Genomic DNA, 15000 nt, shown 5'->3' with positions numbered 1-15000 from the left:
TTGATTCTCGGATGAAGAGAATTCAATTTTGAGAATGAAATGAAAGATTGGAAAATGCAAAAAAAAAAAAATCTTAAAAAAAGAAAAGTGAGTTGTTTTTGATGTTTAGTTTGTGTTGTAACAGATGTTCTATCACATTTCCCCAGCTGTCTTTATTCTAATGTTGTTTTTATTATTTATTGTCTTGTTTTTCTTTTTTTTTTTATCCATGCACTCCTATGTGTCTATTTGCAAGTATGGTATATACTAGATAAAGTGTATATGTTGTACTTTTGTCTGTGAATCTGTATTTTTTTTTTTAAAATTATTTTAAGATATTTTTTTTTTGGCATTTTTATGCTTTATTGATAGTGTAGACTAGAGACAGAGTTGAAATGGGGCAGAGAGGGGAGTGACATGCAGAGAACGACCGCGGACTGGAATCGAACCCGGGTCCGCTGCTGGCCGAGGCCCATGGGGGGGGGGACGCCCTACCAACTGAGCTAAGGGCGCCCCCGTGAATCTGTATTTTTTAAATAAAAAATTTGATCACAAAAAAATACAGATGTTCTTCTTGTGTCTGTCAGATGATCGATGGCCGCCTCGTGGCTCATCTGGTTTGTGGCGGTCGCTGTGTTCGTCTCCATGGTGATGCTGTCTGTTGTCTGTGTCCGCTGCAGGACTAAAGGACCTCCGGGTAAGAGTCTGTCTGTCTGTCTGTCTGTCTGTCTGTCTGTATATCAGTCTGTCTGTCTGTCTGTCTGTCTGTCTGTCTGTCTGTCTGTCTGTCTGTCTGTATATCAGTCTGTCTGTCTGTCTGTCTGTCTGTATGTGTATCAATCTGTCTGTCTGTATATCAATCTGTCTGTCTGTCTGTCTGTCTGTCTGTCTGTCTGTCTGTCTGTCTGTCTGTATATCTGTCTGTCCGTCTGTCTGTGTATCAATCTGTCTGTCTGTATATCAATCTGTCTGTCTGTCTGTCTGTCTGTCTGTCTGTCTGTATATCAGTCTGTCTGTCTGTCTGTCTGTCTGTCTGTCTGTCTGTCTGTCTGTCTGTCTGTCTGTCAATCTGTCTGTCTGTCTGTCTGTATATCAATCTGTCTGTCTGTCTGTCTGTCTGTCTGTCTGTCTGTCTGTCTGTGTATCTGTCTGTCTGTCTGTCTGTCTGTGTATCAATCTGTCTGTCTGTATATCAATCTGTCTGTCTGTCTGTCTGTCTGTCTGTCTGTCTGTATATCAGTCTGTCTGTCTGTCTGTCTGTCTGTCTGTCTGTCTGTCTGTCTGTCTGTCTGTCTGTCTGTCTGTCTGTCTGTCTGTCTGTCAATCTGTCTGTCTGTCTGTCTGTATATCAATCTGTCTGTCTGTGTATCAATCTGTCTGTCTGTCTGTCTGTCTGTCTGTCTGTATATCAGTCTGTCTGTCTGTCTGTCTGTCTGTCTGTCTGTCTGTCTGTCTGTCTGTCTGTCTGTCTGTCTATCTATCTATCTATCTATCTATCTATCTATCTATCTATCTATCTATCTATCTATCTATCTATCTATCTATCTATCTATCTATCTATCTATCTATCTATCTATCTGTCTGTCTGTCTGTCTGTCTGTCTGTCTGTCTGTCTGTCTGTCTGTCTGTCTGTCTGTCTGTCTGTCTGTCTGTCTGTGTATCAATCTGTCTGTCTGTATATCTGTCTGTCTGTCTGTCTGTCTGTCTGTCTGTCTGTCCGTCCGTCCGTCCGTCCGTCCGTCCGGGGACTGGAACACAGCCATATGTTTAAGTCTTTATATTTAAGTATTTCTCTTCCTGTCCCCAGCATCCATCAGACAAGCAGCTTCAGAGGAATACATACCGTAAGTCTTTCATTCTGTTAAAGGTGGAGTCAGTGATTCTGGAGAACGCTTGTTGTCAAAATCACGTTTGGTCAAAATCAGTGAATATCTCCTCATGATCTGCCACCTGTACTAACTATGTGTGTGCTGAAAAGAAATCCAGTCCAGTGTGAATATACACAGCCTAGGCTCTGTAAACAGGCAAGTTGCTATCTACAGTTGGCTCCCCTTTGTTTACATATTCTTTGTTTACACACCAGTTTACAGAGCCTAGGCTGTGTATTAACAACAGCTTTATTTTCAGGGCACACACAGTACAGACAGGTTAAAGGGACACTGTGTAACATTTTAAGTAATTTATAAGCTAAAATCAATATCCTCATTCATAAATATGTCCTCATTGGTGTAAAATCACCTCTGCCAATAATCTGAATTATCCTCCTGAGCGGAGAATTACAAATATTAGTATTACATTTTCTACATTGAGCAGGCAGGTCTTATGGAGGAATCCATGTTGGTTGGAATGTCATCAGGTGCATTGTTTAGAATTTAGAATTGTTCTTGTCCTTGAAGGCCACTGTAGCTTCTGTTATTATTCTAAAGGGTTGGGGTTACCCTGGGAGCGTTGCATTCTAGAACTTTGTAGATGATGTCATATTACACAGTGCCCCTTTAATGATCATGAGGAGATATTGACTGATTTTGACATCAAGCGTTCTCCAGAATCACTGACTGCACCTTTAATCTGCATTAATTTAAATATCATAATGTTTTTACTGCAAATATTTCAGTCGAATCTTTTTCTCTCTTTTCTTCCAATTCTTTCCATCAGATCCAATACGTTCAGAATCATCCATCCATGTAAGTCTCAAACCACTCAGCTTTTATTTTCATAAAAAAATCTTGCTGGGGCGACTGTGGCTCAGGTGGTAGAGCGGGTCGGCCAATGATCGAAGGGCTGGCGGTTCGATCCCCGCCCTGCCACCAGTGTTATGGTTGTCGTTGTGTCCTTGGGCAAGACACTTCACCCACCTTGCCTCGTGTGAATGTCGATAGTTAGCCTGCTGCTATCGGTGTATGAATGTGTGTGTGAATGGTAACGTGGGAAAGGAAAACAGGTCTCCCTTGCAAAAGAGTCTGCGGTCTCAATGGGATTTACCTGTAGAAATAAAAGGTTTCTGTTTTTATTATATTCTAAATTGGAGCATTTGTAACTAAACAATTTTAATATTACATGAAATCAATAGAAAATTGATTTTAAATACAGCAATGTCTGCCCTCTATAAAGTATAATCATGCATATGTACTCAGTACTTGGTCTGGGCCCCTTTTGAATGAATTCTTGCCTCAATTACAATTCATTTTCCATGATATTCTAATAATATGAGTTTCACCTGTACTGTATATGTTGTGTTGTATTGTGTCTTGTACAGCACTTTGGTCACCTGATGTAGTTTTTAAACCTGCAGTGTGTAGAATTTTGGGATTTATTTCCTAGCAGATTTTGTAGAAAGTAATTATAATATCCATAAGTACATTTAATTTAGTGCATAATAGCTGAAAAAAAATTTTGAATATTTTTTTTTCCCTTAGAAAGGGTCTCATATATGTCCATATTTCTGCTTATTTTGGACCAAGGCCTAGTGCCGCCATCTTGAAAGTGTCATAGTTGGAATGTCATCAGGTGCATTGTTTAAAATTTAGAATTGTTCTTGTCCTTGAAGGCCACTGTAGCTTCTGTTATTATTCTAAAGGGGTTGGGGTTACCCAGGGAGCGTTGCATTCTAGAACTTTGTAGAACTTTCTTGATGATGTCATATTACACACTGCACCATTAAATGTTCTATAGAGATAAATTTGACTTTGACTTTGATTCCAGCCCAGCCAACTCTGCACCTGAGTCCGTCCACACACCTGCTGTCACCTCTGTGAGTCACTTTTTAACAGACAATTAACCCTTTGTATGTACTTAAAGCTGCTCCGAGGAACTTTCAGTGTGTGTTAATTCTAGCGCCCCCCTTTGGACAAAAGCAGTAGTGTTTTTACCACGCCAGCTGTTGTTCCTGGGTGAGCGTATACCCATGACAAAGGCATTAAGAAAAAACTATATAAAAATAGCATTCTTTACACTGATGGTCTCGTTTGCTGTTACATGTAATTTATGATCATCAGAGGAAAAATGAGACTGTTTCAGAAAAATTTAAAATTTCCTCAACTTAATTTCATGCAAAAACATTGTTTATTCACTGATACCTTCTTGTCTGTTTGCGTCTGTATATTTCTCCTATACAACCATCTTTAACGGACATTTTCTCAACATTAGTTTTTTTTCCCCAATACTCTGAACCAAATATCTCAACTTCTAAAGCACTTACATCAACTAAACTTTCCATAATCATTCTCAGCACTATTCTGAAGGTTATTACAGAAGGATTTGTTCACATGTTGTTCACTGTCTGATTTATGAGACATTGTGTTCAAAAACATGCAAAAAATGCACGTGCAGTAACTCAAAGTTCCTTGTCACTTCCCGGAAACAACTTACGACATCAAATTAAAATGAATACCCTCAAATCTGTTAACCAATACAAACATATGGGCTGTGTTCCGAATCGCATACTCTTTCTTTTTTCTATTCTACATACTACATCCCACGATAAAAAGAATCTAGTTAGGATGCAGTAGGCATACTATTGGGACATACTTTACTCTCTTATTTCATCATAACATGGCGCCTTGATCTTGCCTCTTGCTTTTATATCCGTCGCATCCCCGTTTGTTTTCATATGGAGGCTTCGTCGATGTGACGTCACTTCACGTGCGCACTGGATTGTGGGTCAGAATCGCCCAAATAGGATGCACTTTTCAACACTAACAATCTTGGCCGCATGAAGTAGGACATCCGGGTACTTCTAACCATCCTAAATCTGGCCACAAGAATCGGGACATCCTAAATCTTTTTTCTACCAAACTATATAGTAGAAAGTATGCGATTCGGAACGCAACCATTATTTTGAATCAGCCCCACTCCACCTTTAACTGTTTTAATTAGGCTATTGTTCTGCTTCACTCATTTTGATCCGAATGTTTTAATTGTTCGGCTTGTTGTATATTTGCATTGTGTTTGTGTGTGTGTGTTGGATTTTATCTCGACATCATTGTAAATAAGGGTCTCTCTCTCACACACACACACACACACACACACACACACACACACACACACACACCACAATTGATCTTTCGAGGATAAATTAAAAAACATTTCCTGTTTAAATGTCTCAACCTGTGTGTTCTCAGCTCTCCGTTATCTGATGCTGGAACTCAACGTAGACATCGACCCGTCACGCCAACAGAGACCGGTGAGTCATCGTTCGTCAAGATTTCATATTTATTCATTTCCTTTAAAGGTGCAGTGTGTAATATGACATCATCAAGAAAGTTCTAAAAAGTTCTAGAATGCAACGCTCCCTGGGTAACCCCACCCCCTTTTGAATAATAACAGAAGCTACAGTGGCCTTCAAGGACAAGAACAATTCTAAATTTTAAACAATCCACCTGATGACATTCCAACTATCACACTTTCAAGATGGCGGCACTTGGCCTTGGTCAAAAATATGCAGAAATATGGACATATATGAGACCCTTTCTAAGGGAAAAATAAATAATACAAAAAAAAAATTCAGCTATTATGCACCAAATTAAATGTACTTATGGATATTATAATTACTTTCTACAAAATCTGCTAGGAAATAACACCCCAAATTCTACACACTGCAGGTTTAACAAATTTAGACATATTATCCTAAATCTGCCGAACTCTCCCAGTAACCTTTCTACATCTCTGTCTAAATGTTTCAATTGCTTTTAGTCTTTTCCCTTCATCAGCTTGTTGTGTATTTGATGTGTTTTGCATTGTATATTGTGTATGTATTGTTGTTTTTGCTTTGCATTTGTTTGACTCTACATCATTATTACAGTTTTTCTCAGTCGCTTTGGTGCTTTTCTCACATCACTATTAACATGTGCACAGCAGTTAGTGCATTTCTCAAAACAATTAGTGCAAACTGCAAAACCTAGTGGATAACCTGCAAAAGTACGTCACTTGCTCAAAATGGATAGTCTATTCCTCAAAAGCAAGTATTCATGTCAATGAAACTGCCAGTGTCATCAAAATGAGAAGTCTTGACACCATCGTTTATGAACAAGATAGTCAAATGGCTTTGTCATGTTTTCATTATGACAGTTTATTCTCTCAGTGTTTTCCAATGCAAATAAAAGGTCAGAACTCGGTGACACTACCTGAAAATGCTCAAGACAGCACTATACACTACTTGTACAGCCATTTGAAAACTACAGTAAAGTTACACATTGCTGTAGTTAGGGGAGTAAGTGAGTACAAGACACTGAATACGTATGTTTCACATTTTTATTGTATATGCTCTTTGCAATTCTACAGCATTGTGCAAAAGAAAAATACACTTCAGTCACTTATTTAGAACAAACATAAAAAAACACCCTTTTGGTAGAGCTGTGCACAAATGTGAACAATATAACAGGACATATTGTAACTGAACATATATAGGTAAATCATTCTGGCACAACCAGACGTTCCTGTCTGTCTGGCCACATATTTTCATCTACATCACAACGGATATTATCCCTTGCAATGCAGCGAGGAAAGTATCTCCTGGAGTGGCGCATCCACCCTCTGCATGACTGCTGTAATGTCGTCACATGCTCCCTCTTCCCCTGTTTTGTCCCCTTCCCCTTCCTCCCCGCATCCTCAATCCTCTTCCACGATGCCGACCTTCCATTTCTGTGTCACAGAATTGTAGAAATGGTACACACTATGTCCTGCTCGGGTCATATTTGCTTGCCAAGTGAGGGTTCATGGGATTCATCCCTGAGTGACTGTGAACAAGTGGCTTGTCATTGGTTACAACTAATACTTCACACACCTCCTCGTGAGTGAAAGCTGAAGTCCACCTGAGAGCAATTGTTCAATTTAGGAGACATTTCCAGGAAAAAATTATAAAGAAAGGTATAAAATGTGCTTGACAGAATTTGATAACTAGTTCAACAATTTTGTATGTAATGACTCAAGCAATGAAATGAAGACTATTAGTTTTATTGGGAACGACTATTCAGCATCCATAAGTATAGTTCATTTTGACTGACATGACATAAGCAAATGACAATGTTATAAAACAGCAGAGAATTGTATGAAAGCAACTGATACATGTCCGAAAGCATTTGCAATTTGTTCAGAGGAAGGAGAAATTTCTACTATGATGTGCTCAAATGACTAAATGTTGCGGAGGTTGAACTAATAGTTATGAGAATTTTTATTCTGATCTGAGAAAAGCACCAAAGCAACTGAGAAAAACTGTAATAAGGGTCTCACACACACACACACACATTCACACACACACACACACACACATTCACACACACACACACACACACACACACACACACACACACCCCTCAATTGATCTCTCGGGTATAAATAAAGGTTAATTGAAAAATAAATTCAATGTCAAAGAAAGGAGTGATTCAGCAGTTTCCTATGTGCGTTAGTGTGTTTGATGACAGTTACCACATTGTCATAGATAGACAGACAGACAGACAGACAGACAGACAGACAGACAGACAGACAGACAGACAGACAGACAGACAGACAGACAGACAGACAGACAGACAGACCGTTTTTATGTAGAATAGAACAAAGAAAGAGTATGCCTATGTGTGATGTGGTAACTGTCATTCTTTCACATTTACAGAAAGTCTTCCAAGTTATGAGAATCCCCCCGATGGTAAGATCACGTCTGCTTTAACTTTCTATAACAAAAGTCTCTACGAGGAACTTTTAAATATTTCTGAAACAGTCTCATTTTTCCTCTGATGATCATAAATAACATGTAACATCATACGAGACCATCAGTGCTAAAAGAATGCTATTTTTATATAGTTTTTCTTAATGCCTTTGTCATGGGTGTATACGCTCACCCAGGAACAACAGCTGGCGTGGTAAAAACACTACTGCTTTTGTCCAAAGGGGGGCGCTAGAATGAACACAAACTAAAAGTTGCTCGGAGCACTTCGGGTCATTTTTTGTGTGATTAATTAATCGAAATTAAGGCGTTAATTTGACAGCCCTAAGTTTCTATATTTATTTACCTGTTTAGCACCTTTATGTTTGCACTGGAAGGACTGTCACTGCATCGAATTTTTCGCTGTGCATGTTCAACCACAATAAAGTCTTTTCTATTGTTCTATTCAGTTCTAGGGTCTGACTACATGAATGACAGAGACGACTACGTGTGAGTTTACGCATTTCAGAATAAAACTTTTTGGTATTTTTTCCACCACATTAACCAAAAATAAGAGTCTGATCAAATTTAACAAAATAAGAGCCTGACTGTCTCTTCTTCTTTTCCTTGTTTATTTACAGAGAAGTTTTGCCTGAAATAAATCCGTCTCTACATCACACTCCGGAACCTTCATCGGCGAATCACAGCCGAGCATCCACGCCTAGTTCAGGTACAGTTTGGAAAAACAGAAAACAGACACATAGGCATACTCTTTCTTTGTTCTATTTTACATACTAAAACTGATCATAAAAACGGTCTGTCTGTCCGTCTGTCTGTCTGTCCGTCTATCTATCCATCTATCTATCTATCTATCTATCTATCTATCTATCTATCTATCTATCTATCTATCTATCTATCTATCTATCTATCTTTATCTATCTATCTATCTATCTATCTATCTATCTATCTATCTATCTATCTATCTATCTATCTATCTATCTATCTATCTATCTATCTATCTATCTATCTATCTATCTATCTATCTATCTATCTATCTATCTATCTATCTATCTATCTATCTATCTATCTCTCTCTCTCTCTCTCTCTCTCTCTCTGTCCGTCCGTCCGTCCGTCCGTCCGTCCGTCCGTCCGTCCGTCCGTCCGTCCGTCCGTCCGTCCGTCCGTCCGTCCGTCCGTCCGTCCGTCCGTCCGTCCGTCCGTCCGTCTGTCTGTCTGAGATTATTAATTAATATTCTAGTTCTATCCTCGAAAATGTCTGTTATTTTTTTCTTATGTTTTATATTTTTCTCTTACAGGTTGTTTTTTGTGTTGGGAGGAAAGATAAAATTACCAAAAATATATTGTGAAAACCGCCTTCGTTCCAAATCTCTCTCTTTATCTATACTACATACTACAGCTGATGATAAACAATAATCTAGTTAGTATGCAGTATGCTACAATCGGGACACATTCAGGATGGACCTACTTTTGTTTTTCATCCACAGATCTTATACACGATTATGAAAACGTCCCCGACCCATCGAAGAAAGGTGAGGAACCTCTAATGTGTTTAGAAACTTAAAGACCAATGTTTAGAGCCATCACTTTTGGGTTTGATTAGAAAAACTCTTATTGCCCAGTGTAACCTATGTTGTTTAGTTTTTTGTGTCCTTGTGTTTTTTTGCCTCTAAAAAACTCCCATTGTCCAGATGAGGCTTTGAACCTCTGACCTCAGAGTCACCAGAGCAGCGCTCTTACCGACTGAGCTATATAGATAGACAGAACAAAGCAGTTGATTAAATTTTTTTTTTTCCTTTCTTTATTCACCGGTGAAAAAAACGACAGTGTAACCTATGTCGTTTTGAATGAAAAAAAAAGAAAGGCTCCAACTGTAACGTCTTAAAGCTGCAGTGTGTAGAATTTTGGGTTTTATTTCCTAGCAGATTTTGAAGAAAGTAATTATAATATCCACAAGTACATTTAATTTAGTGCATAATAGCTGAAAATTTTTTTTTAAATTATTTTCCCCTTAGAAAGGGTCTCATATATGTCCATATTTCTGCATATTTTGGACCAAGGCCTAGTGCCGCCATCTTGAAAGTGTCATAGTTGGAATGTCATCAGGTCATCAAGCATTTCTCTCCAGAATCACTGACTCCACCTTTAAAACCTCCCAAACACACACGTTTACTATTAACTTTGAATGAATCATAGTGACTGTGTTTTGTGTTTTTCTTCTTTTCCCCTGTGGAGACTATCTGAATGTTGAGCTGCTGGACTATGAACGTGAGTTTGGAAGTTATTTTTTTTCTTTAAAAAAAATAAAATAAATGGGGGCGCCTTTAGCTCAGTCGGTAAGGCGTCCCCCTCCCGGCCCAGCAGCAGACCCGGGTTCGATTCCCGCCCGCGGTCGTTCTCTGCATGTCACTCCCCTCTCTGCCCCATTTCACCTCTGTCTCTCTGCACTATCAATATAGCATAAAAATGCCCAAAAAATATCTTTAAAAAAAAATAAAAAAAAAAATAAAATAAATAAGAATAAAATAAAAAATATTAAAAAAAAAATAAGCAAATTTCGTTTTGTGGTTTAGTAATTTTGGTAATTTAGTAATGTAAAGATGAAGATTGAGGAAAAATCCAAACTTGTCTCTTAATTTTTTCCAGAGCTGTATATTTATCATGGACAATTTGATGTTGAACCGTTTGTCTTCCAGCAGGCTCGACCCCAGAGCGATCGGTTCGTAGTGAAAGCAACAATGATACGGAGGAAGAAGAAGAAGTCGAGTATGAAAACCACATTCAGGAAAGACATGAAGAAGACAGTGAAGACAGTGATGAGGAGGGCAACTACGTCAACCAGCTGCCAGTAAGATGAGCTGTCTGTCTGTTCGTATGTCTGTCTGTGTGTCTTGTCTGTGTGTCTGTCTGTCTGTCTGTGTGTGTCTGTCTGTTCGTCTGTCTGTCTGTGTGTCTGTCTGTCCGTCTGTGCTGTTAATCTTTCGGCCTTTACTCAGAAAAACAGCGTTGGTAGCAGGTTGATGAAAGAAGACGCAGTTTGAGGCAGATGAGGTCTCAGGAACAATTCTTTTATTTAAACAACAAAACTCATCCTGCAGTCAAAACGAAGCCAATAAAAAGTTAAAGTGTTTGTAGCCAAACAACTAATAGAGGTACATGCACAAAACCAAAAGCTATGAAGAGTTCCCGTAAGCTAAAGACCTGTCTCTTCCTGTATTGTGGTGGCCTTTAACCTGCCAATCTAAGTGAGCTGATTGGTCCTTAGGTCAGTAAACTCCGCTCCTCCTAACACCTGATTGGTGGACCCTAACTAACTCCAACCTACGGTTTCAGAGGACTTCTGGGGTAATCATCAGCTGAAGGTGATATGCCATTTGGGGCCGGGAAGTCTGCGCTGTGCTTTCTAGAACCATCCCTTTAGCCAGGGGCCAATAAACTAGCCGTTAGATCTTCACCAAACTGTCCTAAATTGCCCCTACAAGACAGTCACCCCGGAGCCTCCCTTTGTGTGCACACTGAGTAATCTACAGAAATCTCTCCTATGGCTTCCCCCACTAAGCAATACCCATTCCTCTCCTGGTCTCGACAGGATGACACCAACTCTGTGTGTGTCCTCCTGAAGCAGTATACCTTAATATAAAATGTTTAGTAACATAATACACTACATCTGTCTTTCTGTCTGTGTGTCTGTGTGTCTGTCTGTCTGTCTGTCTTTCTGTCTGTCTGTGTGTCTTTCTGTCTGTCTGTCTGTCTGTGTGTGTGTCTTTCTGTCTGTCTGTCTCACTGTCCATCTGTCTGTGCGTGTGTCTGTGTGTGTGTGTGTCTGTCTGTCTGTCTGTGTGTGTGTGTGTGTGTGTCTTTCTGTCTGTCTGTGTGTGTGTCTGTCTGTCTGTCTGTCTGTCTGTCTGTCTGTGTGTGTCTGTCTGTCTGTCTGTCTGTCTGTGTGTGTGTCTTTCTGTCTGTCTGTCTGTCTGTGTGTGTCTGTCTGTCTGTCTGTCTGTCTGTGTGTGTGTCTTTCTGTCTGTCTGTGTGTGTGTGTCTTTCTGTCTGTCTGTCTCACTGTCCATCTGTCTGTCTGTGCGTGTGTCTGTCTGGTCCATTCTTGTGAACGCAATAACTCATGAACACTTAGAGGGATTTTTATTTAAAGGTGCTCTGAGGAACTTTCAGTGTGTGTTAATTCTAGCGCCCCCCTTTGGACAAAAGCGGTAGTGTTTTTACCACGCCAGCTGTTGTTCCTGGGTGAGCGTATACCCATGACAAAGGCATTGAGAAAAACTATATAAAAAAAGCATTCTTTGCACTGATGGTCTCGTTTGCTGTTACATGTAATTTATGATCATCAGAGGGAAAATGAGACTGTTTCAGAAATATTTAAAAGTTCCTCGTAGCAACTTTAAAACTTTGCACAAATGTCCACTCTGACTCAAAGATGAACTGAAGAGATTTTAAACAACTTTGTGTCAACTCGTTTGCCGATGGCTTGAATGTAACAGACATTATTTATATGTAAAAAAAAGTTACACACTGTACCTTTAAAGAGAAAAAAGCAACATATTGATGCTCAGTTTTTCTTCTCTCTCGTTGCAGTTGACTCACAGCCAGCCCAGTGCATGATGGGAAGCGGAACAACTGTGGACGAATCCTCGGACCACAGCCAAGTGTTTCACCCCAACTGAGGCTCGATGTTTTCATACACAAACTCCATTGAGGAATATCGATCTTGACGACATCATGACAAGTATAGTGAGAAAGTGAACGGTGTGTTTTGATTGGTCCATTCAAATCTCCTCTCTGTCGAACTTCAACTTGTGTAGATTATTTAGAATTTTTTTTACACTTTATTTGGGATTTTTTTGAGAGAATACACAAAAAAAAACACAAAAACAAAAGACAAAATAAAACAAACAACTAACATGGCGTACTCTACTCTACAGGTTTCTAAGGACATTGTTTAAACTAAAGGTTAAGCAGAAAATAAAAAGTCAACGAGGTGTCATGTAGGTCCCTTCAGTGCGGCTTTACAGTCCAGGAAAGGCTGACATATCTGTTTAAACTTCTCTGAGGTGTCATGTAGGTCCCTTCAGTGCTGTTATATAGTCCAGGAAAGGCTGACATATCTGTTTAAACTTCTCTGCTTTCCCTGAAATCTCATAACGGATTTTCGCCATATACTGTACACAGCTCTGGAAAAAATTAAGAGACCAGTCTGGATTTTTCTTCAATCTTCATCTCTACATTACTTATTATTGAAAATGCTCTAAATGGCAATATATTTGCATTGTGAATTTGGTAGAAATGTTGTCAGTAGGTTATAGTATAAACCCAAAATGTTCATTCTACTCAAACATATGCCTATAGAGAGTAAAACGAGAGACACTGAACATTTGGAGTGGTCTCTTCATTTTTTACGGAAGCTGTTAAGTACTGGAGAACTCTTTTTAAAGTTATTTTTTATTTTTATTGATTTCTTTACGGCCTCTGTCTAAAATAGGAGATAAGAGAGGAGCACGTATGACTGTGTGTGAATGAATGGAACCTGGAACCCTGTAAAGCGCTTCGAGTGCCTTGAAAAGCGCTATATAAATCCAATCCATTATGTTTGAGCTTTACCAAGAATTTTACTGACATACCCTGAGAATGTTATACTTCATATAACTGAGTATTTATGTGTTAATGTGTTTGTAATCCACGTGTGTGAACGATCAGATGTTTTGTTTTTCAATTAACTACAATTCAATTAAAAACTTAAAAAAATTGTGACCAGAAAGTGCGTTTTTTTTAGTTTAAAGCATTAGTTAAAGGTGCTACGAGGAACTTTAAAATATTTCTGAAACAGTCTAATTTTTCCTCTGATCATAAATTACATGTAACAGCAAACGAGACCATCAGTGCAAAGAATGCTATTTTTATATAGTTTTTCTTAATGCCTTTGTCATGGGTATACGCTCACCCAGGAACAACAGCTGGCGTGGTAAAAACACTACCGCTTTTGTCCAAAGGGGGCGCTAGAATTAACACAGACTGAAAGTTCCTCGGAGCACCTTTAATAAACCCTTTTGTGTGTGTGTCTGTCTGTCTCCATGTGAGTGTGTCTGTCTGTCTCCATGTGAGTGTGTCTGTCTGTCTCCATGTGTGTGTGTGTGTGTGTGTGTGTGGGGCTGTCTGTCTGTTTCCATGTGTGTGTGTGTGTGTGTGTGTGTGTCCATCTGTCTGTCTGTCTGTCTGTCTCCGTGTGTCTGTCTGTCTGTATGTCTGTCTGTCTGTCTGTCTGTCTCCATGTCTGTCTGTTTTCCTGTCTGTCTGTCTGTCTGTCTGTCTGTCTGTCTGTCTGTCTGTCTGTCTGTCTGTCTGTCTGTCTGTCTGTCTGTGCAGTAATAAAACCAAAAAGACACAGTTACTTTTTGTTTTGTTTAGTTTTTTCTTAAATGTTTTTATTACTAATGAACTGGTATTTCGTCTGTAAAAGGACAGAGAGAGAGAGAGAGAGAGAGAGAGAGAGAGAGAGAGAGAGAGATTTGAGGGGACGGGGGGGATGGGGGGGGAGTCAGGGGGGACGGGGGGGGGGGGAATAAACTGTCTCCACTTTAGGTCAATCCTAAAATTCGATTTCGTCACCGCTACAGTTTCATATCACCGTGGAAACAGTTTAAAAATTATTATTATTATTATTATTATTATTTACACTTTAAAATGCAGAAAATAAAACAAAGGAGGGATTTGTTAATTTGATGTTGTTGGGACGATATGAGGGAATGTTACAAGTGGGTGTTTTGTTTTTTAATAGGAGGTGAAATGGTGGAGGGGGGGGTGTGAGGAGGGAGGGGGGGGGGAGGAGAGGGGGGGGTTTAATATTTAGGACTTCCTGGGTTTGGGTTTCTAGTGTTGTTGTCACGGCGAAGGGTTTCAGTTTGCAGACGGATGGAAGGAGAGCTGCTGGGGAGCCTGGAGCTGGACAGCTGAGAGAGAGAGAGAGAGAGAGAGAGAGAGGGGAGGGAGAGAGAGAGAGGGAGAGAGAGGGAGAGAAAGAGAGAGAGAGGGACAGAGAGAGAGAGAGAGAGAGAGAGAGAGAGAGAGAGCAGAGAGAGAGAGGAGAGAGAGGCAGAGAGAGAGAGAGAGAGAGAGAGACAGAGAGAGACAGAGAGAGAGAGAGAGGCAGAGAGAGAGAGAAAGAGAGATAGAGAGAGAGGAGAGATAAAGAGAGAGAGAGAGAGGGAGAGAGGGAGAGAGACACACACACAAGTTTTAGTTTTCAAAGATCAACTCTTATATGATTTATTATTCTGGTGTGAAAACGGTGTGAGTGGTCACTGTCTGTCTATCTATCTATCTATCTATCTATCTATCTATCTATCTATCTATCTATT

General features: G+C 39.6%; 2 protein-coding genes across 2 annotated transcripts in view; one reads left to right on the top strand and one right to left on the bottom strand.

Moving 5' to 3' along the window:
* LOC307263175 (uncharacterized protein) overlaps nt 1-13310 on the top strand; it is a 16635-nt gene extending 3325 nt beyond the window's left edge. Inside the window, exons 2-13 of the mRNA XM_080044251.1 lie at nt 567-676; nt 1787-1823; nt 2635-2663; nt 3682-3730; nt 5100-5161; nt 7586-7618; nt 8086-8125; nt 8257-8345; nt 9121-9165; nt 9869-9901; nt 10333-10481; nt 12224-13310. Of these exons, the coding sequence (XP_079900377.1) occupies nt 574-676; nt 1787-1823; nt 2635-2663; nt 3682-3730; nt 5100-5161; nt 7586-7618; nt 8086-8125; nt 8257-8345; nt 9121-9165; nt 9869-9901; nt 10333-10481; nt 12224-12250 (696 nt within the window). The 5' untranslated portion in view covers nt 567-573 and the 3' untranslated portion in view covers nt 12251-13310. The remainder of the gene's footprint in view (nt 1-566; nt 677-1786; nt 1824-2634; nt 2664-3681; nt 3731-5099; nt 5162-7585; nt 7619-8085; nt 8126-8256; nt 8346-9120; nt 9166-9868; nt 9902-10332; nt 10482-12223) is intronic.
* Nucleotides 13311-14247: 937 nt separating this feature from the next.
* Nucleotides 14248-15000, bottom strand: part of LOC307262964 (ataxin-2-like protein) — a gene marked incomplete at its 3' end in the record, with an annotated part of 16136 nt that continues 15383 nt past the window's right edge. Inside the window, 1 exon segment of the mRNA XM_080043985.1 lies at nt 14248-14253. Coding sequence (XP_079900111.1) covers nt 14248-14253 — 6 coding nt within the window.

This window comes from Ammodytes marinus (assembly GCF_949987685.1).
Source record: "Ammodytes marinus genome assembly, chromosome: 16".
Lineage (NCBI taxonomy): Eukaryota > Metazoa > Chordata > Actinopteri > Uranoscopiformes > Ammodytidae > Ammodytes > Ammodytes marinus.
This window is presented reverse-complemented; position numbering and strand designations above follow the sequence as displayed.